The following is a 19801-nucleotide window of genomic DNA, read 5'->3' on the forward strand; positions in this document are numbered from 1 at the left end:
GCGGCGGTGCCAATCAGATCATCTAAGGCTCCGGCAGAAGGCTCGGCTTTGTTTACTCGAAAGTCTTCTTACCCACTTTCTTCATAAAGCACTTTTAACCTTTCCTACCAAACACAATCATAAGTGTTTTAGCTTTTCTTAAATCACTCTTAAACAAGACCAAAGTTCTAACGAAAGCACTTTCAAAAAAGCGCTTATGAGCAAAAATACTCTTACAAAAGCAGTCTTAATTAAACAAACGCATAAGGACCTAAACCCAAGGTACTTTGAAATATTTGGAATCTTAACTAGGAGCAAATATCAAGAGAGATGAAGACATGAATATTCTAAAGGCTGTGAAGAAATAACTATGACAAAGCTCATCTTAAAATTTACATTCCCCGTCACAAAGTAATTATGGTCGGCTTTCCCATGTAGGAGTTCATACAGAAATTTGGGCATGCAACCGGATCCTTGTAACTTGTATAGTTGTATGTATACATATTTTCTTGTAAATGTATATCCCCTTCTATGTATTTGAAATAAAATAAAATAAAATGGGCTTTAATGTCTTCTAGGCTAAAAAAATTAACTCGCCTCCTGACTGAGCTTCATGTTCTCTTCATTGCAATCGGGAGCTTGGGAAACCTGAGTGTTTTCTTCATTGCTTTCCAAAGAAGTTCGGGAAAGCTGCGACATTTTTTCTTTGCTTGAAGAAATTTTGGAACACCTTTGCTCCCTCTTGGCCTGTTTGTCCCTGTAAGCCAATCAAACAGTTAATGCATCAGCAACCAGTTCATAAAAAATAGGGATTTTGGGGGGGTGGGGTTAAATAAAACTTTGCGACATCAGAACAATATAAACAATGTAAAACAGGACAGGTATGTGTGCATAATTTAGAGCCAGAGAAGAGCGGTATTTGTCAATTGGTTCTTTCATTTCAGCACCGCAGATGAACCATCGTTCCCCAGATGGAGTTCTATCCCAGGTTCCCAGATCTGTAGAATAGTCGAAAATAAAATTATTACATACAGCGCACTTTTAACAACACCAATATTGTCTCCAACTTGCAACTTGGTAATTACCATGTACACAATCCGTCAAGTGTGGGGTTTTATCACAAAAAGCCTCGATATTAGTTGGAGTGAGATTAGGGTATTTAAACTATTATTTTGTCATTGATACAGTCAGATGTGAGACATTTCAACGGAAATAACTCAAAAATGGGAAATCAATGCATTGTATTTGGAACAGCTAAAACCAACTTTGAAGCAATATATGTTCAGCAAAATCGCCTTTCAGTTTCCAGAAGGCTTGTCCATCGGCATCCACGATGTAGGGCTCTATTCTAACAGCCTCACATATTTCATTGCCTGTAAAATAAGTCAACAATTTTAGCGTAAGCACGTGTAACCAGATTTTCAATAAGAACCAAAAACATAAAAAGCATTTCAACCAAACGGAAAAACATCTCAAAAAGTGTTCTTAAGTCTTAACGATAGTTTTAACATCGATTCTAGCAATAAAAAAAAGGAGGTGGATTGTCTGCCTTCCTATTTCCGTACTCTTCTCATGCCCTTCTATTTGTGTGGTCACGGTTAAGCCACGTCAACATTTTATATTCCTATTACTTTTTGTTTCATTACTTTGGGGTACCGTGGCCATTGCCTTGACCACCTCCGTGTGAGCTTGAGCTGCCTCACTTCTGAGAACTGAAGCAATGGAGTCCGACTCTGAAATTGGGACAGCATCACCGTTGTCTGGAGTGGCCCTCTTAGCCATCTGCTCCTGCAACTTTGGTTGGATCTCTCTCCTGCTCATAAGATTTAGTGAAAGCAGACTTCTATGTTGGCTTCAAAAATGCTTGCCTCATAAAAGCTCGACTTGTTTTCATATTACCTTATCCTTTGCTAGAGCAACTTTTGCTTTCATGTCCCCTTTACATTGAACAGATCTTTCATTTTGCTCCTCAATCCATCCCCTCAGTGTCCTGGACAAAGGATTGAAAAGTTCTCATCACTCATAACGCAGAAAACACAGGACAATAACACAATTATAATTTACATATTATGTATCATCTACTTACTTTGTGTTAAGAGCCTCAGCACAGATGAAATTCAGGAGCCTAAGATTTTGGGAGAAGTTTAAGGCATTGTATCCCTCCCTGCTTCCAATAAAACACTCTGCAGGCAGCTCCTTCATCACAGGGTCGACCTTAGAGACCCCCGATGCACACACCAGCTTCGCCAAATCTTGGAACCATGACCAGTTGTTGCTTGCTTGCTCTAGAGACCTAACAGAAAGTGAAGATGTCAGAAACCACATGAATTATTTCCCTCATTAAATACTAGAAGTACTTTATGCATAACAATAGTATATTAGGTAGAGTTCTTACTCCTGTGATAAACCCTTCTGTATGAAGAAGAGCATATAGCTATGAAATCGAACTATGAAGGAGTACTGTCCAGGACGTCCACTTCGCCCACTTCCTCCACGCGATAGTTCCCGAAGAACAGACTGAGCTTGGGACTTTTCAATCTTAAAAAACTAGAGTAAAAAGAATAAAGGATGAGATTTCAAGTGTCAAAGTAAATTAAAACAAGTTTAGAGCATCTTTCAATCAAACATCTAATAGAACAAAAATTACCTCTCTAAAAGTTTCACAAAACTTCAAAAATTGGAGAGTATTTCCCACATCCTCAGCAGCTAATTTGACACCCGCTACAGTTGTCAATGGGGTGCCCTGAGGTAGGGGAAGCTCAACCTCTCTACTCTCAACGTGGCGTTCCTTGACCCTGCGACGCCCTCTTGCAGCCTTGCCCCTTGGCCTTGGCATCATCATCATTCACAGCAGCAGCAGCATCATCTCTGCTGTCATTACAAGTTCCCATCAACTCGCCCGGTTTTGCTGCATCTGAGTTCACATCTTCCCTCTGATCAAGAGCGTTCTCCTTCCCTCGTTTGCAAGGTGAATCAAAACTCGTTGCCTGCCAAAACCAAGATCATAAGCCCGCTTAAACAGCAATAAAACCAATCAAAACATAAAATTGTAATCAACAGCACCAAACCTTGTCTGAAGCCACATGCATTCGCCCTTTACCATCCTTGCCGTCACCATTCTCCTTCTTTTGCAGCTTCTCCACACGCAACATATCAGCAACAGATTGATACCCTTTCTTCTTGGCTTCGTGCATGCGAATACCAGTGGGTATTAAACCACTTACTAGCATATTCTACAATTGCATTTGCCTAGACATTTCGTACATTTCTGTGCCACTGCCTCAGGCCTCAATGTATTACCTATTCTCAATTCAACACCCACCACCAATTTTAGTCCAAAAAATTTACTCCGAAACCGAAAAAAAGGAGACTAATTTTCATTCTAATCGAACCTGTTCTTCAGACAACTATGGCATAGCCGAACCGTGCAAGGGCCTTTGGCTTTGACCATTTTAGACAACACCGCGAGTTCCGTCTTCCTCTGACGGCACTGCAGAATTTAACCAAAAATTAAATTAACCAAAAAAAGATAATTCTACTCCGAATTACATAAATTCCCGACATTGTCTCGTCATCCAAACAAAATAAAAGAAACACGATAAAAAAAAAGCTACGAAAATCAACTCTTCCCTACATTTAAAAATCTTCTCACCACAAAACACAGCCCCTCGAATCGCATACTTGGAAACCAAAAACAAAACTCAACTGGTGACAGGTCTTGTTCTTTGAACCCGCGATCCAAACCTCAGACTGCCGTACTCCTGGATAACCATATTCTTTGCGGCGGGGTTGACCTCGACCTCCATCCTCTCAACCGTAGCCGCAGCAAAGCTCAAAGCCATCGCCAGAAGTACAAAATCACTCACACCTCAAATTTATACTTTGAACTCGGGCACCAGGAAGATTTCAGAATTGACACCTCTGCGACCTGTCTCTTTGGCATACTTCAAAGGTGACAATCCTTTTGTATTTCTGAATCGAGTTTTTGGAGAGAAATGGGGATGGCTTCGAGCTCTGCTGTGCTACGATTGAGAGGATGGAAGTGGAGGTCCGCTCCGTTGCAGAAAATAACGTGGTTGTCCAGAAACACGGCAGTGTGGCAGTAGGAGGCTGGATCGCCAGTTCGAAGAATGAAACCTATCACCAGGTGAGTTTTGTTTATTTTTCGGCTTCAAGTACGCGATTCAAGGGCTTGGTTTTATTTGGTGAAAGGGTTTTGAATGTACGGGAGAGTTGATTTTCCTAGCCCATTTTATCTTGTTTTTGTTTTTATTTCTGTTTGGATGATGAGAAAGCATCTACTGTTAATGAAATTTGGAGTTATCTTTTTGGTTAATTTTTTTGTTGATTAAATTCCGCCATGCCGTCAAAGAAAGATGGAATTTGCGGCGTTATGCAAGAACGTCAAAGCAAAATTCATTTGCCCGATTCAGGTATGACATACATGTCTTATGAATGGGCTACAGAGGATGAATTGTTCTCTCTTCTTTTTGTTTTTCTGTTTAAGTTTGTTGAATAACTTGGTATTTGTTCAAGTCTGAACTCTTTAATCTCACACAATCTAAATTTAAGAGCATGTTGCCACTTAATATTATGGTCTAATGGTATTCCTCTTCACTTGTAATTGAGAGGTCTTACGTTTGATTCCTGCCAAAGGCGAATTTGAACCACATTATTGTTAACTCATTGTAAGGCTAAGCTCACCCTCTCCTCTTAGCGAAAATAATATCGTTTGTTCAGGAAAAAAAAACACACTTAAGAGTATGTTGCATTCCCACCCAGGCATCCTTGATTTGAAACTCCTCTTTTATAAATTATTTTAATAATTTTGAACCTTCATTCTCTCCTTAAAAATAATAATTTTTTTTTTGAAAAAAAAAAAAAAAAAAAAGAAAGATTATGACTAGTTAGAGTGTGAGCTCGTGAATCTTTTGTTAAGAAAATTTACTTATGTAATGTTTTGAATAAGTTATAGCTACCCTGCGTGCATGCATGTCCAAGCTTTTAAATTAATGTTTTTAAACCAAGAATTGTTTAAAATGTTGTTAAATTTTAACTGGATAAATAAAAGTATTAGTGACTTAAATTGTTAATTGTTAAGAATGAGAGATCGGTGGAGATCAACATACACCAAGGTGCATAGGCGCCATTGTTTTTCCCAACTGTGGTAAAAAAAAACACCACACTTGCGTTGAAAATTTTACCGTAGAAGTTATTATTTATGTATTGCATAATGAACTGTTATTAAAATTTTGAATGTACAATTTACTAATCTACATTTGTTTTTTAGGAAAACTAACGAAAAGTCTAAAAAACAAACTAGTTTTAATGAAAATGGACAAATAAAGGTGTAGTGAATAGTATCAATGAAAGGTAAAAATGTGATTTTTCGTTAAAAGTAAATTGTACTAAGAGTGTTTCATTAAAACTCCCTTGTTTTTTTTCCTTAAAATTTTCTAAAAAATAAAAAAATCTATACTTAAGGAATGATAACTATCGTGAAAAGACTACCTAATGTTATGTATTTCTTCCTACTCAATGGAATTTTGTTACTTCAAAAAACTTAACTATTTCACTAATTCATATCAAAGAATATCCTAAATTCTTAACGAGGTAAAGCCACTTAGTACTACGGTCTAGCAGTATTTCTCTTTAGCGAGTTCGAACCACATTATTGCTAGCCCATTGTGAGGTTAAGCCCACCATTTTCCCTTTAGTGTAGATAATAGTGTTTGTTAAAAAACAAAGGTAAAAATCCATCAATTTCAAATCATCATCCTCTAGACACTTTGTCTACCCTCTTTTGAGTCAACATTTTCCGTGGTAAAACTCAAAATCATGGTCACTTCTTCAAAGCAAGTCCACCGAGAGTGGATTGCCCAGCACCCAACACCCAAAACAGGTCGGCCCCCAGCCAAATCACTCCACCCTAGCCTAATAGGTTTGCACCTAGCCCAAGCCAGGCAAGAGACCAGCTCAGAATCGACAGACCTAACAGCCGGGCCATCTGACGTGAGCAATCCCATGCTCGGCGGCCGCAACGGTGTTGGTCGTGGAGGTGTTCACCGCTCGAACTCAATCGCCGCAACCAGATCCAAGTTGTTGATGCCGACGCCAGCTTTTCCCACAACCTTCAACCTCCCGCCGGAGGACTTGAACACCTTGCGGGTGACCTCGGTCTCGCTACGCACGATCAACTCGTCGCAGAACGAGATCTTAGTGCAAAGCTCCTCAAGGCTGAGATTGTAGGAGCAGTCGACATTAGCGAACTGCTTGAGGAGGTTGATTCCGGGTTCTCCAAGCTTCTCTGAGACGAGGACAGTGGGCTTGGCGTCGCGAGTCGGGCCGTCGGTGATGCTAAAGGTGGCGGCGACGATGGTGTTATTATATGTATAGGTGTGTGTCAAGTTAATTTATAATAATATTTTATAAACATATCAAAAATTAATAATATTTTTTTATAAAGTCAGAAATTAAAAATAAATTTTTTTATTTTATAATAAATAATAATAATATTTTAATAAAATTGACTGGGCTATTTTTTGTTAGGGATGGAGATGCATTTGGCCTATTATTGTTCATTGGGATCTATCACTATTCACTGAGTGAATTAAATAGGCTGGGTGCTGGCGCTTTTTTTTAAGGGTGAACTTGCTCTCATAAAGTGATAATCTAACCACCAAGGCAAGCAATCCACTAGTTGTGCAAAAATTATACGCATTAATGATATAATCTAATCCAATTTTCAAGATATATAGTTACAATTAAAAAAAAAATTGAGATGATATGCATTAATAATCCAATAACGGACTTGTGACTCAAGTGATTGTGACCATTGATCTCTGAATTTGAAATTCTAATCGACTCACTACTCTCTCAACCCACATGTATAAGAAAATGATAATAATTTGCTAACTTGGGCTAATAATTATGCACCGACAGAATTCATTTTGATGAGATAACAATAATCAAAATATCTAATTTAATCCATTTTCATTACAAGATTACAATCAAAATTGAGAAAAATGCAGAATTAGTATAGATCTGAGAGTATCAGCACACTTGCAATTGAGACATAACAAATGCTAGAGAAGTTACATACCTTCATATTAGAGTGAGGGAAATGCAAAAGAGAAGCAGATTTATGGCTGAAATTTTTTGTTGAAAAATACAAGACAAGATAAATCTGAGTAGCGGCAGCCTTTGTTGGTATGAAAGTGAGACAAAAACACATATAAATAGGAGGTGCCTAGGGTTTAGAGGGTATATTTGTAATTTCATTAAAATGAAATAAAATTAAATGATGGCCACTTTTTCTTCGCTATCCATTTTTATTTTCATTCACAGTAGGTACACTATCATGACGTTGATAATCACACCTCAACTTGAAAATATTCTAATTTCTTAAGTTGAGACAGCCCATTATATAATGTGCACAATTGATCCTTCAATCTCGAGCGTCACTCGACCTTGTTTTGGTAGTAGGCTATATGATGATATGTCACGCGATGTTACTTAAGTAATTTTAACAGAGTGCAAGGACCTTAGCAATAATCGAGTCAAGTTTCTAGTACTATTTAATAAATGATCATAAATATGACTTAAATGTCCCTCATTTATCTATGGCATGTGAAGGTGCTATGTACTCACTGAAATAAAAATTTGTCTTGTAGATAACGCTTTATCGCAGTGGTGAAATATAATTATGTTCATACACCCTGATGTTGGTCGATCCTCACCAATTTCCCTCTCCTCTAGGTTAAAGGTTTGCTTTGACAACTGTATAGAACTTGGGTTGCTCTTATATAGAAAAGTACATTTATTATTAACTAGCCAATTAACCCACTTAAGCTTTCTTAGAGTTTGGTTTGCTTATAGTTAATAGCATATCCAAATGCACATGCACCCGCATGTGTTTTCAGCGCTAGCTTTTACTTCATTGTTTTCTTTAGGATTGAATGTAACCATTGCAATTGTCACATTCTTCGAGCTAGAAATCACTACTTGCATTCAAATTTTTCTTGTTTTCTTCAATACTCAACCATTACAAGTGAAATAAAGAAGCAATGAAAAATCACAGCACACTCAAATTTTTCTCGTTTTTATCAAGAATCAACTATTATGAATGAGATAGAGAAACAAGCATACATGATACACCCAAGTTTTTATCACTTTATCCAACGCCAAACCGTTACGAATAAGATAAAGAAACAGTGAAATCACATCTTACACCCAACCAAATTGAGCACAGGTAGAGAAACGTGAAATCATAGCTTACATCGAAATTTAACTCGTCACATTGTTTTACATTTCCCATCACAAAATAAAATTAGGGAAAATAATTTTTGCGCACTCCTTCTGCACACTATCATTTACATGTCCCTTGATTGATTGTTGTTAAATTCTTTCAATTCAGAGGCCAAAAGTAACCTAAAGTGTGCATGAGGATTAAAGGTAGTACGAAATAACTTCCCTAACATTAAGATACAACTATCCAAAAGTTCAGATAAACATTTCTTTCCGTCTGAGGCCGTCGGCCGGCTATTCGACATCACTTCCCCGCCATACAGAGGGAAATCTGAAGTAGGAAACAACCATCCCATATAGGTGTGTGCAGAAATTGGGGGAGATAAATACTGTCTTCTGATGGCTCAAAACTTTAATTAGCCTCAGGACTGAGCTCCATGTTTTCTTCATTGCTTTGAGAAGGTGTCGGAAACCGGAGGGTTTTCTTCATTGCTTTCAGGAGTCTGAGGAACCTGCAAGTCTTCTTCTTTGCTTGCAAACCGACTTTTGAATGGCCTCTGGCTCCTGGCCCGTTCTTGTCTGCAAGCCAAGCAAACAATGAATGCATGAACAACCAGTCCATTGAAAAGGGAGGAAGAGAAAACTGTGCGATATCAGAACAATTTCAACCTAATTAAAAATGTAGAACAATTATATGTGCGTACTTTAGACTTAGAAAAGAGAGGTATTTGTCGATTGGCTCTTTCATTTCAGCGCCATAAACGAACCAGTTTTCAACAGAAGGAGCTCCATCCCATGTTCCCATATCTGTACAATACGTAAACATAAAGCTTACACATCGAAATAACTCATGACCTGGAAATCTACCAATTGTATTTGGCACAGTTAAGACTAACCTTGAAGCAAAATATCTTCACCAAAATCACCGTTCAGTTTCCAAAATGCACGGCCATGAACATCCAAAACATAAGCCTTTATTCTAACAGCTTCACATATTTCATTGCCTATAAAATAGGTCAAAACATTTTAACACGGGCATGTATAGCAAGGTTGCTTGCAGGATACGAAAGCTTAACAATTAGCAAACTGATAACCCGATTTTCATGAAGAATTAAAACATGAAAAACATTCAACCACAGAAAAATGTCTCAGATATTCTTAAGGATAGTTTTAAAGGGGAACTTACTTTTAGGTGACATGGCCATTGCTTCAACCACCTCAGTGTGAGCTTGAGCTGCCTTGCTTGTGATTTGTGAAACAACAGAGTTACGTTCTGAAATTCGGACAGGATAACCATTGTTTGCAATTATCCTCTTAGTCATCTCCTTCTGCAACTTCTTTTTGAGATCTCTCTCCTGCAAATATATGATTTAGTTAAAAATAGAACTCTATGTTTTCTTCAAAAGATGTTGCCTCATAAAAGGTTGCCTTGTTTTACATATTACCTTATCCTTTGCTTTAGCAACTTTTTCTTTGGCGTCCCTTTTTCGTTGGACCAATTTTTCATTTTGGTCCTCTATCCATCCACTTAGCATACTGAAGGAAAGATCAGAAAGTTCTCATCACTCTTAATCCAGAAGCCAAGACAATTGCAAAATAATGATTCACATATTATGCTTATTCACTTACTCGGTGTCAAGAGCCTCATCACAAAGGAAATTCAAAATCCTGAGCTTTTGAGTGATGTTCAACATATCATATCCATCCCCGCCTTTGCTAAAACACTCTGGGGACAGTTCCTTTAATACAGGATCGACCTTAGAGACACCGGATGCAGAGATAAGTTCCCCCAAATCTTGGAACCAGGACTTATTGTAGCTTGATTGATCTAAAGAAGACCTGACAGGAAATAAAGTTGACAGAAACCAAATGAGTTACTTCCCGCAACTAAAGCTTACTAAATTACTTTATGTATAAATGGAAAATGCTAGGTAGAGTTCTTACTCCTCTAAGGAACCCTTCTGTATGAAGGAGAGCATATAGTTATGAAATCGAATCACTGAGGAGTATTGTCCAGGCCGTCCCCTTCGCCCACTTCCTCGACGTGATAGTTCTCTAAGTACAGATTCAGCTTGGCATTTTTGGATTTTAAGAAACTAAAGTGAAAGGAAAAGGAAAATGAGATTTCAAGTGCAGTGAAATTTCAGGAATGTTTAAACACAAAATAAATGTGCAAAAATGAGAACCATTTCATATTAATAGAACGCAAATGAATCATGTGAGCATCTAAATGCAAAGGGCTAAACAGATACTTCAATCAGTTTTGATTCAGGTATAGAACCAGAAAACTTGAACACCATTTTAGTCTAATATGTAACAGAAGTATGGAACAAAAAGTTAGAATTACCTCTCCAAAAGTTTCACAAAATTTCAGAAACTGCAGTGCATTTCCAACATCCTCAGCAGCCAATTCAACACCAGCTACAGTTGTCAAGGGATTGCCCTGTGGCAGGGGAAGGTCAAGATCAACCTTTTGATTCTCAATATTCACAGGGCATTCCTTTACTTTCCGGTTCCTTCTGACTTCCTTGGCCTTGGGCTTGGCATCCTTATTACTCACAGTAGCACCACCATCCCTGCTGCCATTACAAACTTCTGTCAACTCTTCCCGCTTTGCTTTCTTAGTTTCCTGCTCACCAGAGTTCAGAGCTGCATCCAAGTTCATATCTTTGCTTCGATCGAGAGTGTTCTCCTTCCCTCGTTTTCTTGGTGAACCAACGACAATTGCCTATCAAAACTCGAGAGCATAAAAACATCACTAAAACCAACCAAAACGACATCAACAATATCAATATGCATTCACAAAAGCAACCATAATCAAAAGCACCAGACCTTCTCTGAAGCGACGCGCTTTTGTGGTGAGCCATCCTTGCTTTTGTCATCCTCATCCCCTTGCTTTTTTGGCTTGTACATAGTCAGCATATCAGAAACAGATTGAAACCCTCTCGCCTTGGCTTCGTACACGAGAAGACCAGTGGGTTGGTAACCGTTTTTCTTCCTGATAAAGCACACTAGTCTAATCAGCCGCAGCACCAAAACACCAACAACTATAAAAACACATTTGTCTAATATACCAAACACTTACAAGCATATACTGCAATTGCAATTGCCTTGACATTTCGGACATTTCCAATCATCCTCGAGTTCCACTTGTTCAGCTTTCAATCCATACCTATTCTCAATTCAACACCCAAATACTAATTTCAATCCGAAAACTTAATTCGAAAACACGAAAAATGAGAGAAAAAATCATTCCAATCTAACCTGTTCCACAGACACTTATGGCAAAACTGAATCGGGCAAATGCCTTTCGCTTTGACGTTCTTACAGGAGGCAGCCAAAGCTGTCAACTTTTCCGTCATCTTCTGACGGCACTGAAGAATTCAACCAACAAATCAATAAACAAATTGACCAACAAAGATAAATCCACCCCAAGTTTCATAATTCCCAACCTTTTTTCGTCATCCAAAGAGAAACAGAAACCAAGAAAAAGGGCTAGGAAAGTCGAATCCTTTACATTGAAAATTTTCTCACCAACCAAACAGATGCCCAACCTCCAAATCAAGTACCCAAAACCGAAAACGAAACAAAAATCACCTGATGGCAGGAAACTCCTTTCTTGGAGTCGTAGGTCTGGCCACCGACGGCCCGAACGCGTTGTTTCCCGACCACCATAGTATCCTCAACCTTGTTGCTCTCCTCCACCACCATCTTGCGAGCTGAGGCGACGTCTTCCGCAGCGGAGCTCGAGTAAAACTCCCCTTTCTCTCCCGTTCTCTATAGTCTGAGATTCGGACAGAGCAGTGCGTGGAGGGGAGAGAGCAGCTATTTCTAATTTTGTAATGTGTCTGAAATTTCCTTTCCCCGCCTCTTCGAGGTTGGCGGGAGAATTTTGGTCGTCACTCAAATTTTGGGCTTCGACTTTGGGACTCGTGTAACGTTTTTCATTTTTCAAATTTTTTCACGTTTACAGCAAACCCTCGCAGTCCCCGAATTGCCCTTGGAATTAGGTTGAATTGCCCTTGGAATTAGGGGCGTTTGGGTGAAAGGCAGGAGCCCGTTGGACTGCCCTCCCAACTAAAGGCAGGGCTTGAGCCCGCTTGCAACTCAGGACATCAGTAGTAGATATTCCCAACGCACGTGAAATGCAACGAGCCAAACGGCTCAAATTTGGATGCTTGACAGTCGTTGGATTTTCAATGATCCGTTGATCAGGACTGTTGGATTTCCGACGGTAAAAAAATAGAAAATATGTTACCGCACCATGTGGCGCCTCTAAATTCAAAAAAATTGGGCCCATTTTTTTTACCCTTCTCCACGTGAGCAATTTATACACACTGGTACATAATCATTTTAGTCTGACTTCTGATTTTTTTTTTGTCTTTTTTGATTCATGAACTAAATAAAGAATGAAAAATGGTGTGTATAAATCAATTCTCAACTTGCGTCTACTTTACACTATATTTATGGCTGGTTTGGTATTAATGTGCTTTAAAAAAAAATTGTTTCTGCTGTGTTGTAAGAATAAGCAGCTGTGAAATAAAGTAGTAGAGTGTTTGGTAAATATTTTTGTAAAAGTGCTTTTGAAAAGAAAAAAAAAAAGCAGTATTATAGTATTTGGTAAACTTTTATGTAAAACAGATGTGAAAAAAAAGCTGGTTTTTCAAAGTTGGGTTTTGCAGCTTCTTGTTTTTGGCTTTTTTTCACCCAAAACTGTGAAAAAAAACTGAAGCTGAATGTTTACCAAACACAAAAACAGCTCTCAACTTTTTTTTATATCAATTTTTTTCATAATCACCTCAGTACTAAATCATGCCTTAATGTAAGGGAAATGACACTCACACACTTATTTTCCCTTTATGCACCCTCTATTTATGTTAATTTAAATATTAAAAATAACTAAGTGTGCATTAAGAGAAAAAATAACGTGTGAAAATTACTTTTCTTAAAACAATTCGTTGTTGACGTTTTATATTAACTACATTGAGAGTCATCACTAGGATCATATGTTAATTTTAACTTACCCACCACTCTCTAACACCTTTTTTTTTTTTTTTTTTTTTTCTCTCTTACATCAATTGCCTCACGTGTAGCAAATGAATTTATTGTTGTTTGTGAGGCAGTTAATTGAACTATTACACTTTTGACAAATGGCCAATTTGCCAACCACTTTTGACAAAGGAGAGCAAGAAGGTATACGACTCCAAGAAAAACAATAACGCAAAGCTCACAAGTATATACTATTCAACTTAAAAATAAAAAATCATAAATAATATAGATCTAAGAGTACTTGCAACAATGCAATAGAAGCAAAAAAAAACGTTGGAGAAATTTGATACCTTCAGAAAAGGGTGAGGGAACAACAAAAGATGAGCATAAATTTCAATGGAGAAAGTTTGTGGTAAGTACAAAAGATAATGTAGATCTGTGAGTCGTATATGAGAGATCTTGCTTATTGAAACAATTCCTATTTCATTTTTTACAACTCTCATTCAAACCTTATGAGTCTCTTGCGGATTGTTGTAGCTATAGCCACCATTGATTCAATAAGTAGCTTAGATTAGATTTTGAAACACAAGATGTCCATAAGTTTGAATTAGAGTTGTCAAAAATAGAATTGCAATTATTTTAGAGGCATGCTGGAGATAAAGAGTAGTGTCAAAAATGAAATATCTATAGTACCCTTTAATTTAAAGTTTATTTGACGGGATAGACGAAAATAGAATGAACTCGCTACTTGAGACAAAACTGACAATTTCAAGAAGTAAAATGAGACAAAATCAGTTTCAAAATAAACACGTTAGCACGCTATCTACCCACTAGAATAAACAAAGTTGTCTTAGAATTATGGAAAACTAAAAGGATAAAACGTACGTCTACATTGAAATTGTGGATACCTCTGTGGAAAGTTAGAAGCCTAACCCTTAACATATACAAAATATACATTAGCCTCAAAATGTGGGGGAAATAGGGCTTAAAAATAAAATTCTTAAAAACAAGTGGCTTAAAGTAGTTATGAAAAATTCATGCCAGAAAAATGTTGTGGCCTGCGATTAAATAAATAAACAAAAGTGGGGTATTCGACTAAAAGCCTCTAATTTTCTTGTACGTTGACCATTAGTTTCTGGTTAGCTGCTGAAGGTAGTCAGATAGAGTTCATCCACGCAAACCATATCGCCGGTGAGTCCTTCGTGGCAGAAACCTAATGGACCAATAGCGATAAGGAGAATCCACCCTGGATTTCTTTCATTCCATGTCAGACTGTCAGTGACACTTTCTTACTGTTCCTTTCAATCGTGGGCCTTTCATGTATTATTTGTACTTAATCATGTCTTTCCATTAATGGCAGAACCAAGCACAAGTACAAACAACCTCAGACTTTGTCCCTCTCACAGAACCTCTGCATTGAGGTAATCTGGGAAATACTTGGGAGTTGGACTTGGAGGTATTTAAACCTACCCTTTTGAGATTTTTCTGTTTTGTTCAGGAAAGTTGGTATTTTGAGTAACTTCTGTTTGGTTGCTGAGAAAATAACTGAAATTTCCTAGAAAAAGTCTCCTGCTTTGTATTGTATTTGAAGAGAATTATGGTTTCTAGATTAAAAGCTTGTCTTTGGTAACAGTGGAGAATTTGGGTTGGTTATAAATGGAAATTTCTTTCAGAATTAACCAGGCAAACCATGTTAAGCTTGTTTGTCTGGTATGAAGTTGGCCTTTTGAGTCTCTGTTTGGTTGCTGAGAAAATAACTGAAACTAACTTGAAAAAGTCACATGCTTTAATGTTGCACTTGTAAAAAATTTGCTCTCTAGTACTAATTTTTACTTCCTCATAATTTTTATTCAAGGGATTCTTACATGCAACGGCTGTGATTTTACGTGACGAGTGAGATAGAGAGCGGAGATAAACCACTGGTTACCACTATTGTTGTATATATTGGAGTTAGTTCATGCATGATACCCTTTTTGTTGTTTGGTTTCTTTCTTTTTCAGAAACACATGGCCGTGGTTCCAATATGCTACAAAATGCCATATAGAGGCTGTGCTGAATCAAATCACTATGTAATCGGACAGAGGGACAGAGGGTTTCGATGTGATTGTATTCCAACCTCAGAAAATAATGCAAGAAAACATAAGATTCTTGGGATGGTTTGGTATGCTGCATCAGATTCTGGGAACCATTTGAGATCCTTGGATTCTTACTTTGGGAAGCTCCAAAACGTCACAAATGTGCCTCCGGATGATTCAAACACGACAAGGGAGCAACCACTCAGTAAAAATAATGGTCAGCTGAGACTAAAGGAGGGTTTGGAGTCTCTTGATGATTATCTTGGAAAACTTAGAAATAAAGGTAAAATTATCTTCCCAGCTGAGTCGATTGTGTGTGTTACTTTTAGAAATGACATTTTAATTCTTATATTTTGTATTAACTCAGATGGAGACTCGACGAAATCATCTAGTTCTGTTGATCTTGCTACTGAAGACATTCCAATTGCAAAACCATCAGCTATCAATCGAGATTCCGGAAAAGGTGATGAGAGGGTATTGAAGGCATACAGAAATCCTATACGTGAAAGGGATGATCTTGGTCCAAAGATTTCTAAAGACTCGCTCGAGTATAATGAAATCTCTGATCTCTACTTAATGTAAGACCCTGCCCTATCTAAATTAGTCCTCAGAAATATGCACCAATCGAACCGGTTATAAACTTTTAATGAGAAATAAAATTGGGGAACTAAATAGACTCGTAAGTCTGTATATAAAGCGCAGTTTTATGTTCTGCCAGTTTTATTTTCGATTAAAAGTTTGTGACCGGTATATTTATTCATATAATATTGGGAACCGAAAATCCAGGTTAAATCTGGGAGCTCCTTAGGAATAATGACATTTTGCTTCTTTGTTCTTTATGTTGGATGCAGAAGCATATTAGGTTCTGTAAACATCGCAGTTTTTCTGTTCGAGATTGCGAGTCCGGTTAGGAACACTGACTTAGGGCTCTTCTCTCTTCCATTGCTATATGGAGCAAAGATAAATGATTTGATCCTGGTTGGAGAATGGTGGAGGCTAGTCACACCCATGTTTCTGGTACAAGACCGACGATTCGGTTCGTGTTTCCATTCTGTTTCCATTTCAACATTATCCGTGATAATTTGCATTAGCTAGTTAACCACTGGATTTGAATGTGAACGTATCAAATAATTATAGGGCTTTGCACATTACTAGAGATTTATCTGGCCTTAACATTTGTCGGGTATCTAACTATCGTTTATGAAACGTCCAGTTTGTTGGTTCTTAGTATAATGCAGCACATATATGCTTTCTGGTTTATGAAATATCTGCAAGATCCGCCTCACAATTTGTATCGATTAAGAAAATAGTAGGAATTCCTAAAGCGATAAATTCTTGAAGAGCATTTGCATATTATTCTTCCTTATCAACGGTTATCACGCGGCTCATGTAACTTATGCAGCACTCGGGGCTTTTCCACATAGCTGTTGGTTGCTGGGGACTTGTTGTATTTGGGCCTAAAGTGTGCAGAGGCTATGGATCATTCACATTTTTCTTGATTTACATACTCGGAGGAGTCTCCGGCAACTTGATTAGTTTTCTTCATACACCAGAGCCAACTGTTGGTGGAACGGTAAGCAGCTCTGCTCCTCAAATTCCTTTTCTACGAATCTTGTTACCCCTTTTCTCTCCTCTTCCGAATGTGTTTATGTTCATAATGTGATCGCAGGGACCAATATTTGCCATGATCGGAGCTTGGCTCGCTTATCAGGTCCAAAACAAGGACATAATTTCAAAGGATATTTCGGAGAGTATGTTCCAAAAGGCTGTCATAACCACGCTTCTTAGCTTCGCGTTGAGCATTTTCGGTCCTATTGATGATTGGTAAGCTACCAGACGCATTTTCAAGTTTTGAAGATACTTACTCGTTTTTTTTTTTATTTTCATATCAGAAAACATTACGAGACTGTCCCTGAGTGACCTTATATCATATTATGTTGTTCCAGGACACATTTTGGAGCAGCATTTGCAGGAGTGGCATATGGGTTTTTGACATGCCCAACTCTTCAACTGGATGATGCATCATCTTCTTCAACAAGTGGCCAAGAGGAAGGAATCGCACTTGTTAGACGATATGCAGATCCTTGCAAATCACTGTTTTTCTTTGCCCTATTTGTTCTTGTATTAAGCTCTCTACTTTTCTTTGTGGGACCTCCCCTGAATGTCATTGCATCAGATACTTCTCCGTAAAACTTCTACAAGGATGCGAAACCATCAATTTATACAACACATTAGCTCATATGTGTTTCTTGTGTAGCACGCAAGAGGGTAGACCTTCAATTTTGACAGTGTGTATCAATTTTTACATGCAATCGGTTTGTAACAGTTTGTGAGACTCGAGCCTCAAGAGTAGAGAGAACAGTAGGGCCACCTGACTAGGACACCTCTTATATCGGGTGGAACAAGCTTTGAGGCCGGTTTAGACAAAATATAGAGGGTCTCGTACTTTTTTGAGAGGCCAAAACGAAGCCAGCCTTGAACTTTGGGGTTGGCAGTGACCTTGTGCGAGGGGTAGGTTAGGATGGGAGGGCTATAACACGCGTGCCCTCGGATTACTTCCCTCATTTTCTAGTGATTCTTCTACATCTTTCTAGTTTTGAGGTGGGCCATAGTACGTGTGCCTCGAACACTGCTAAGTTTTTCTCTTGGAAGTCTAATGAGATAAAATTATGCTACAGTTAGTCGTTTATGTACGTGGATAACTTTAACTACACATGCATACATATCGAATGACGACTTAACCTAACGTCCCTTTGAACAACGTCATTGGCCAACAAGGTAATTAATTAATTAAACGAACTCCCGACAGCCTGCATGTGAACCAAGTGACTTTTTGTTCTAACAAATATGGCTCCCAAATCCAAACTATAATTTCATTTGTTTGTTTTTTCAGACCCGAATTCTTCATGCATGGTGTATCTCCACGTTAAAGGAACCATGCCCTTGCTTGCCGACACGTTTACAGTTGGGTTGCTTACAACAAACCACGTAACACAAAGAGCTTTCTGTCCTTTTCATCCATCAGCTTTGAATCTCTCTGTGTCACTCAGGTCTCAGGGTGTGTACTTTTGAGCTTGGAGTTTAAAAGTGTGTATAGTTTGAGAACTAAAAGATTGAAGGGTTGCAGCTTGAGCTTTTGAAACTTTGATATCAATGGCGGTCGGAAGGATTGGTAGAGGTTTAATGGCTCCTCTTCTGGTAGTCAACTTGGTGGTCCATCTGATCATGCTTGGACTTGCTTGTTGGTCCCTTGATAAATACATCAATGGAGAGCAAAATTTCGCCCGTAAGCACTCTCTCTCTCAATCACTCCTCTTTTTTTTACGTTTTCATTGCTTATTTTACGCCCACTAGAATGTCAATAGAAAATATGCACAAATAGAACCAACTCTGCAAAATAGTAGTGGGAGAGACTAAACATCGTACGTAAATCACGGTATAGTGCCTCGTTTTATTGACTATTTAGTATTCCTCTAGTCATCGATGTGCGTTAAGTCAATTGATCAGATTGTTTATTTTATTGTCCATTTAGTGTCCTCTAGTACTCGAGTTGGGTTGAATCAGTTAATTAGATTGCATGTTCTATTGTTGGTGTAGTATCCCTCTAGTATTCGACGTGGATTAGAACAGTTGATCAGAAAAGTGTCACTTATGTGTACTGAGTACGATTACCCTGTGCATAGATTAGAGTAATTTAGAATACTATGGTTGAAATAGGGTTTTGAGCTCTGATACTTTTGTACAGATTTGGGAGGCAATACATCGACTAGCTTCTTGTTGATCTTTGCATTGATAGCCGGTGTGGTTGGTGCTGCTTCTGTGCTTTACGGTCTGATACATCTCCGGATATGGCGAACCAATAGTTTAGCTGGTGCAGCTTCTTCAGCGATCGTAGCCCTGACGATTATCGCCTTCGCTTTCGGGTAGTTTTCTCTCCCCTCTCCGCCCCAAAATCAACATGAAAAAGTGCTTACATTTTCATAACAAAAGTCAAGAAATTAATCAGTTTTGGATGGATGTGTCTGATGCAGTTTTGTGTGTAACGAGATGATATTAGGAGGGCACAGAGGAAAACGCTTGGTAAGAGAATTTTTAAGCAAATATTGCTGTTTGCTGAGGCACAATAAAACTAGATTATTTAAATTAATTGGTGTTTTTCAGCAAACACTGGAAGCTATGATTGCAATATCACTACTAGGTCAATTGCTTTACCTGGTGCTTCTGCATGCTGGGATGTTTAGGAGCAGACATAGACATGGTGGAATTGGCACCGGTCATGACCCCCGGAGCACCGGCGCAATGACTGTGATCTGACTTCCGTTCATATCAGCAGCTGTAAATTAAACAACACAATGTCTCTGTTTCATTAGCCGCGCTCTGCGTTTGTATCAGTTTTTTTCCGGTTAGTTTGGTGGGAATGGAACGCTGGACGTACCCTAATCCGGACACGAGCAAGAAGGGTTCGAAGGGGCTTATGTTTGTATGAGTTTCGGTTTATACCGATCTCAAAA

General features: G+C 38.3%; 4 protein-coding genes across 7 annotated transcripts; 2 read left to right on the top strand and 2 right to left on the bottom strand.

Moving 5' to 3' along the window:
* Positions 1-486: 486 nt before the first annotated feature.
* Positions 487-2960, bottom strand: LOC148694073 (uncharacterized). Its single transcript, XM_088700136.1, has 8 exons — positions 2627-2960; positions 2375-2526; positions 2066-2272; positions 1879-1969; positions 1626-1824; positions 1245-1352; positions 812-977; positions 487-736 (listed from the first exon to the last, which is right to left on the bottom strand). Exons 1-8 carry the CDS (start codon positions 2822-2824, stop codon positions 568-570), a joined length of 1290 nt encoding a protein of 429 aa, XP_088556262.1. The 5' UTR covers positions 2825-2960; the 3' UTR covers positions 487-567.
* Positions 2961-8231: 5271 nt separating this feature from the next.
* LOC137741064 (uncharacterized) lies at positions 8232-12070 on the bottom strand. Its single transcript, XM_068480868.2, has 12 exons — positions 11824-12070; positions 11491-11600; positions 11312-11398; positions 11059-11224; positions 10574-10954; positions 10171-10322; positions 9856-10065; positions 9672-9762; positions 9413-9581; positions 9123-9230; positions 8931-9033; positions 8232-8805 (listed from the first exon to the last, which is right to left on the bottom strand). The coding sequence occupies exons 1-12, from the start codon at positions 11935-11937 to the stop codon at positions 8673-8675; spliced, it is 1824 nt and encodes a 607-aa protein (XP_068336969.2). The 5' UTR covers positions 11938-12070; the 3' UTR covers positions 8232-8672.
* A 2280-nt stretch (positions 12071-14350) lies between these two features.
* Positions 14351-17529, top strand: LOC137741113 (RHOMBOID-like protein 9, chloroplastic). 4 transcript variants are annotated; one of them, XM_088699774.1, is made up of 8 exons: positions 14351-14489; positions 14576-14671; positions 15071-15573; positions 15658-15868; positions 16142-16307; positions 16693-16863; positions 16960-17114; positions 17237-17529. In XM_088699774.1, exons 3-8 carry the CDS (start codon positions 15177-15179, stop codon positions 17478-17480), a joined length of 1344 nt encoding a protein of 447 aa, XP_088555900.1. In that variant the 5' UTR covers positions 14351-14489; positions 14576-14671; positions 15071-15176; the 3' UTR covers positions 17481-17529. The 4 variants fall into 4 exon arrangements, with proteins under 4 accessions (XP_088555900.1, XP_088555902.1, XP_088555903.1 ...); XM_088699776.1 differs by having other exon boundaries at positions 15216-15573; XM_088699777.1 differs by having other exon boundaries at positions 14388-14406; positions 15216-15573.
* An 834-nt stretch (positions 17530-18363) lies between these two features.
* On the top strand, positions 18364-19727 carry LOC137739595 (membrane protein PM19L-like). The gene is made up of 4 exons (XM_068479218.2): positions 18364-18576; positions 19036-19213; positions 19322-19370; positions 19452-19727. The coding sequence occupies exons 1-4, from the start codon at positions 18444-18446 to the stop codon at positions 19602-19604; spliced, it is 513 nt and encodes a 170-aa protein (XP_068335319.2). The 5' UTR covers positions 18364-18443; the 3' UTR covers positions 19605-19727.
* Positions 19728-19801: the final 74 nt, after the last annotated feature.

The sequence above is a fragment of the Pyrus communis genome, chromosome 9, assembly GCF_041283825.1.
Source record: "Pyrus communis isolate YQ-2024b chromosome 9, ASM4128382v1, whole genome shotgun sequence".
In the NCBI taxonomy this organism is placed as follows: Eukaryota; Viridiplantae; Streptophyta; class Magnoliopsida; order Rosales; family Rosaceae; genus Pyrus; species Pyrus communis.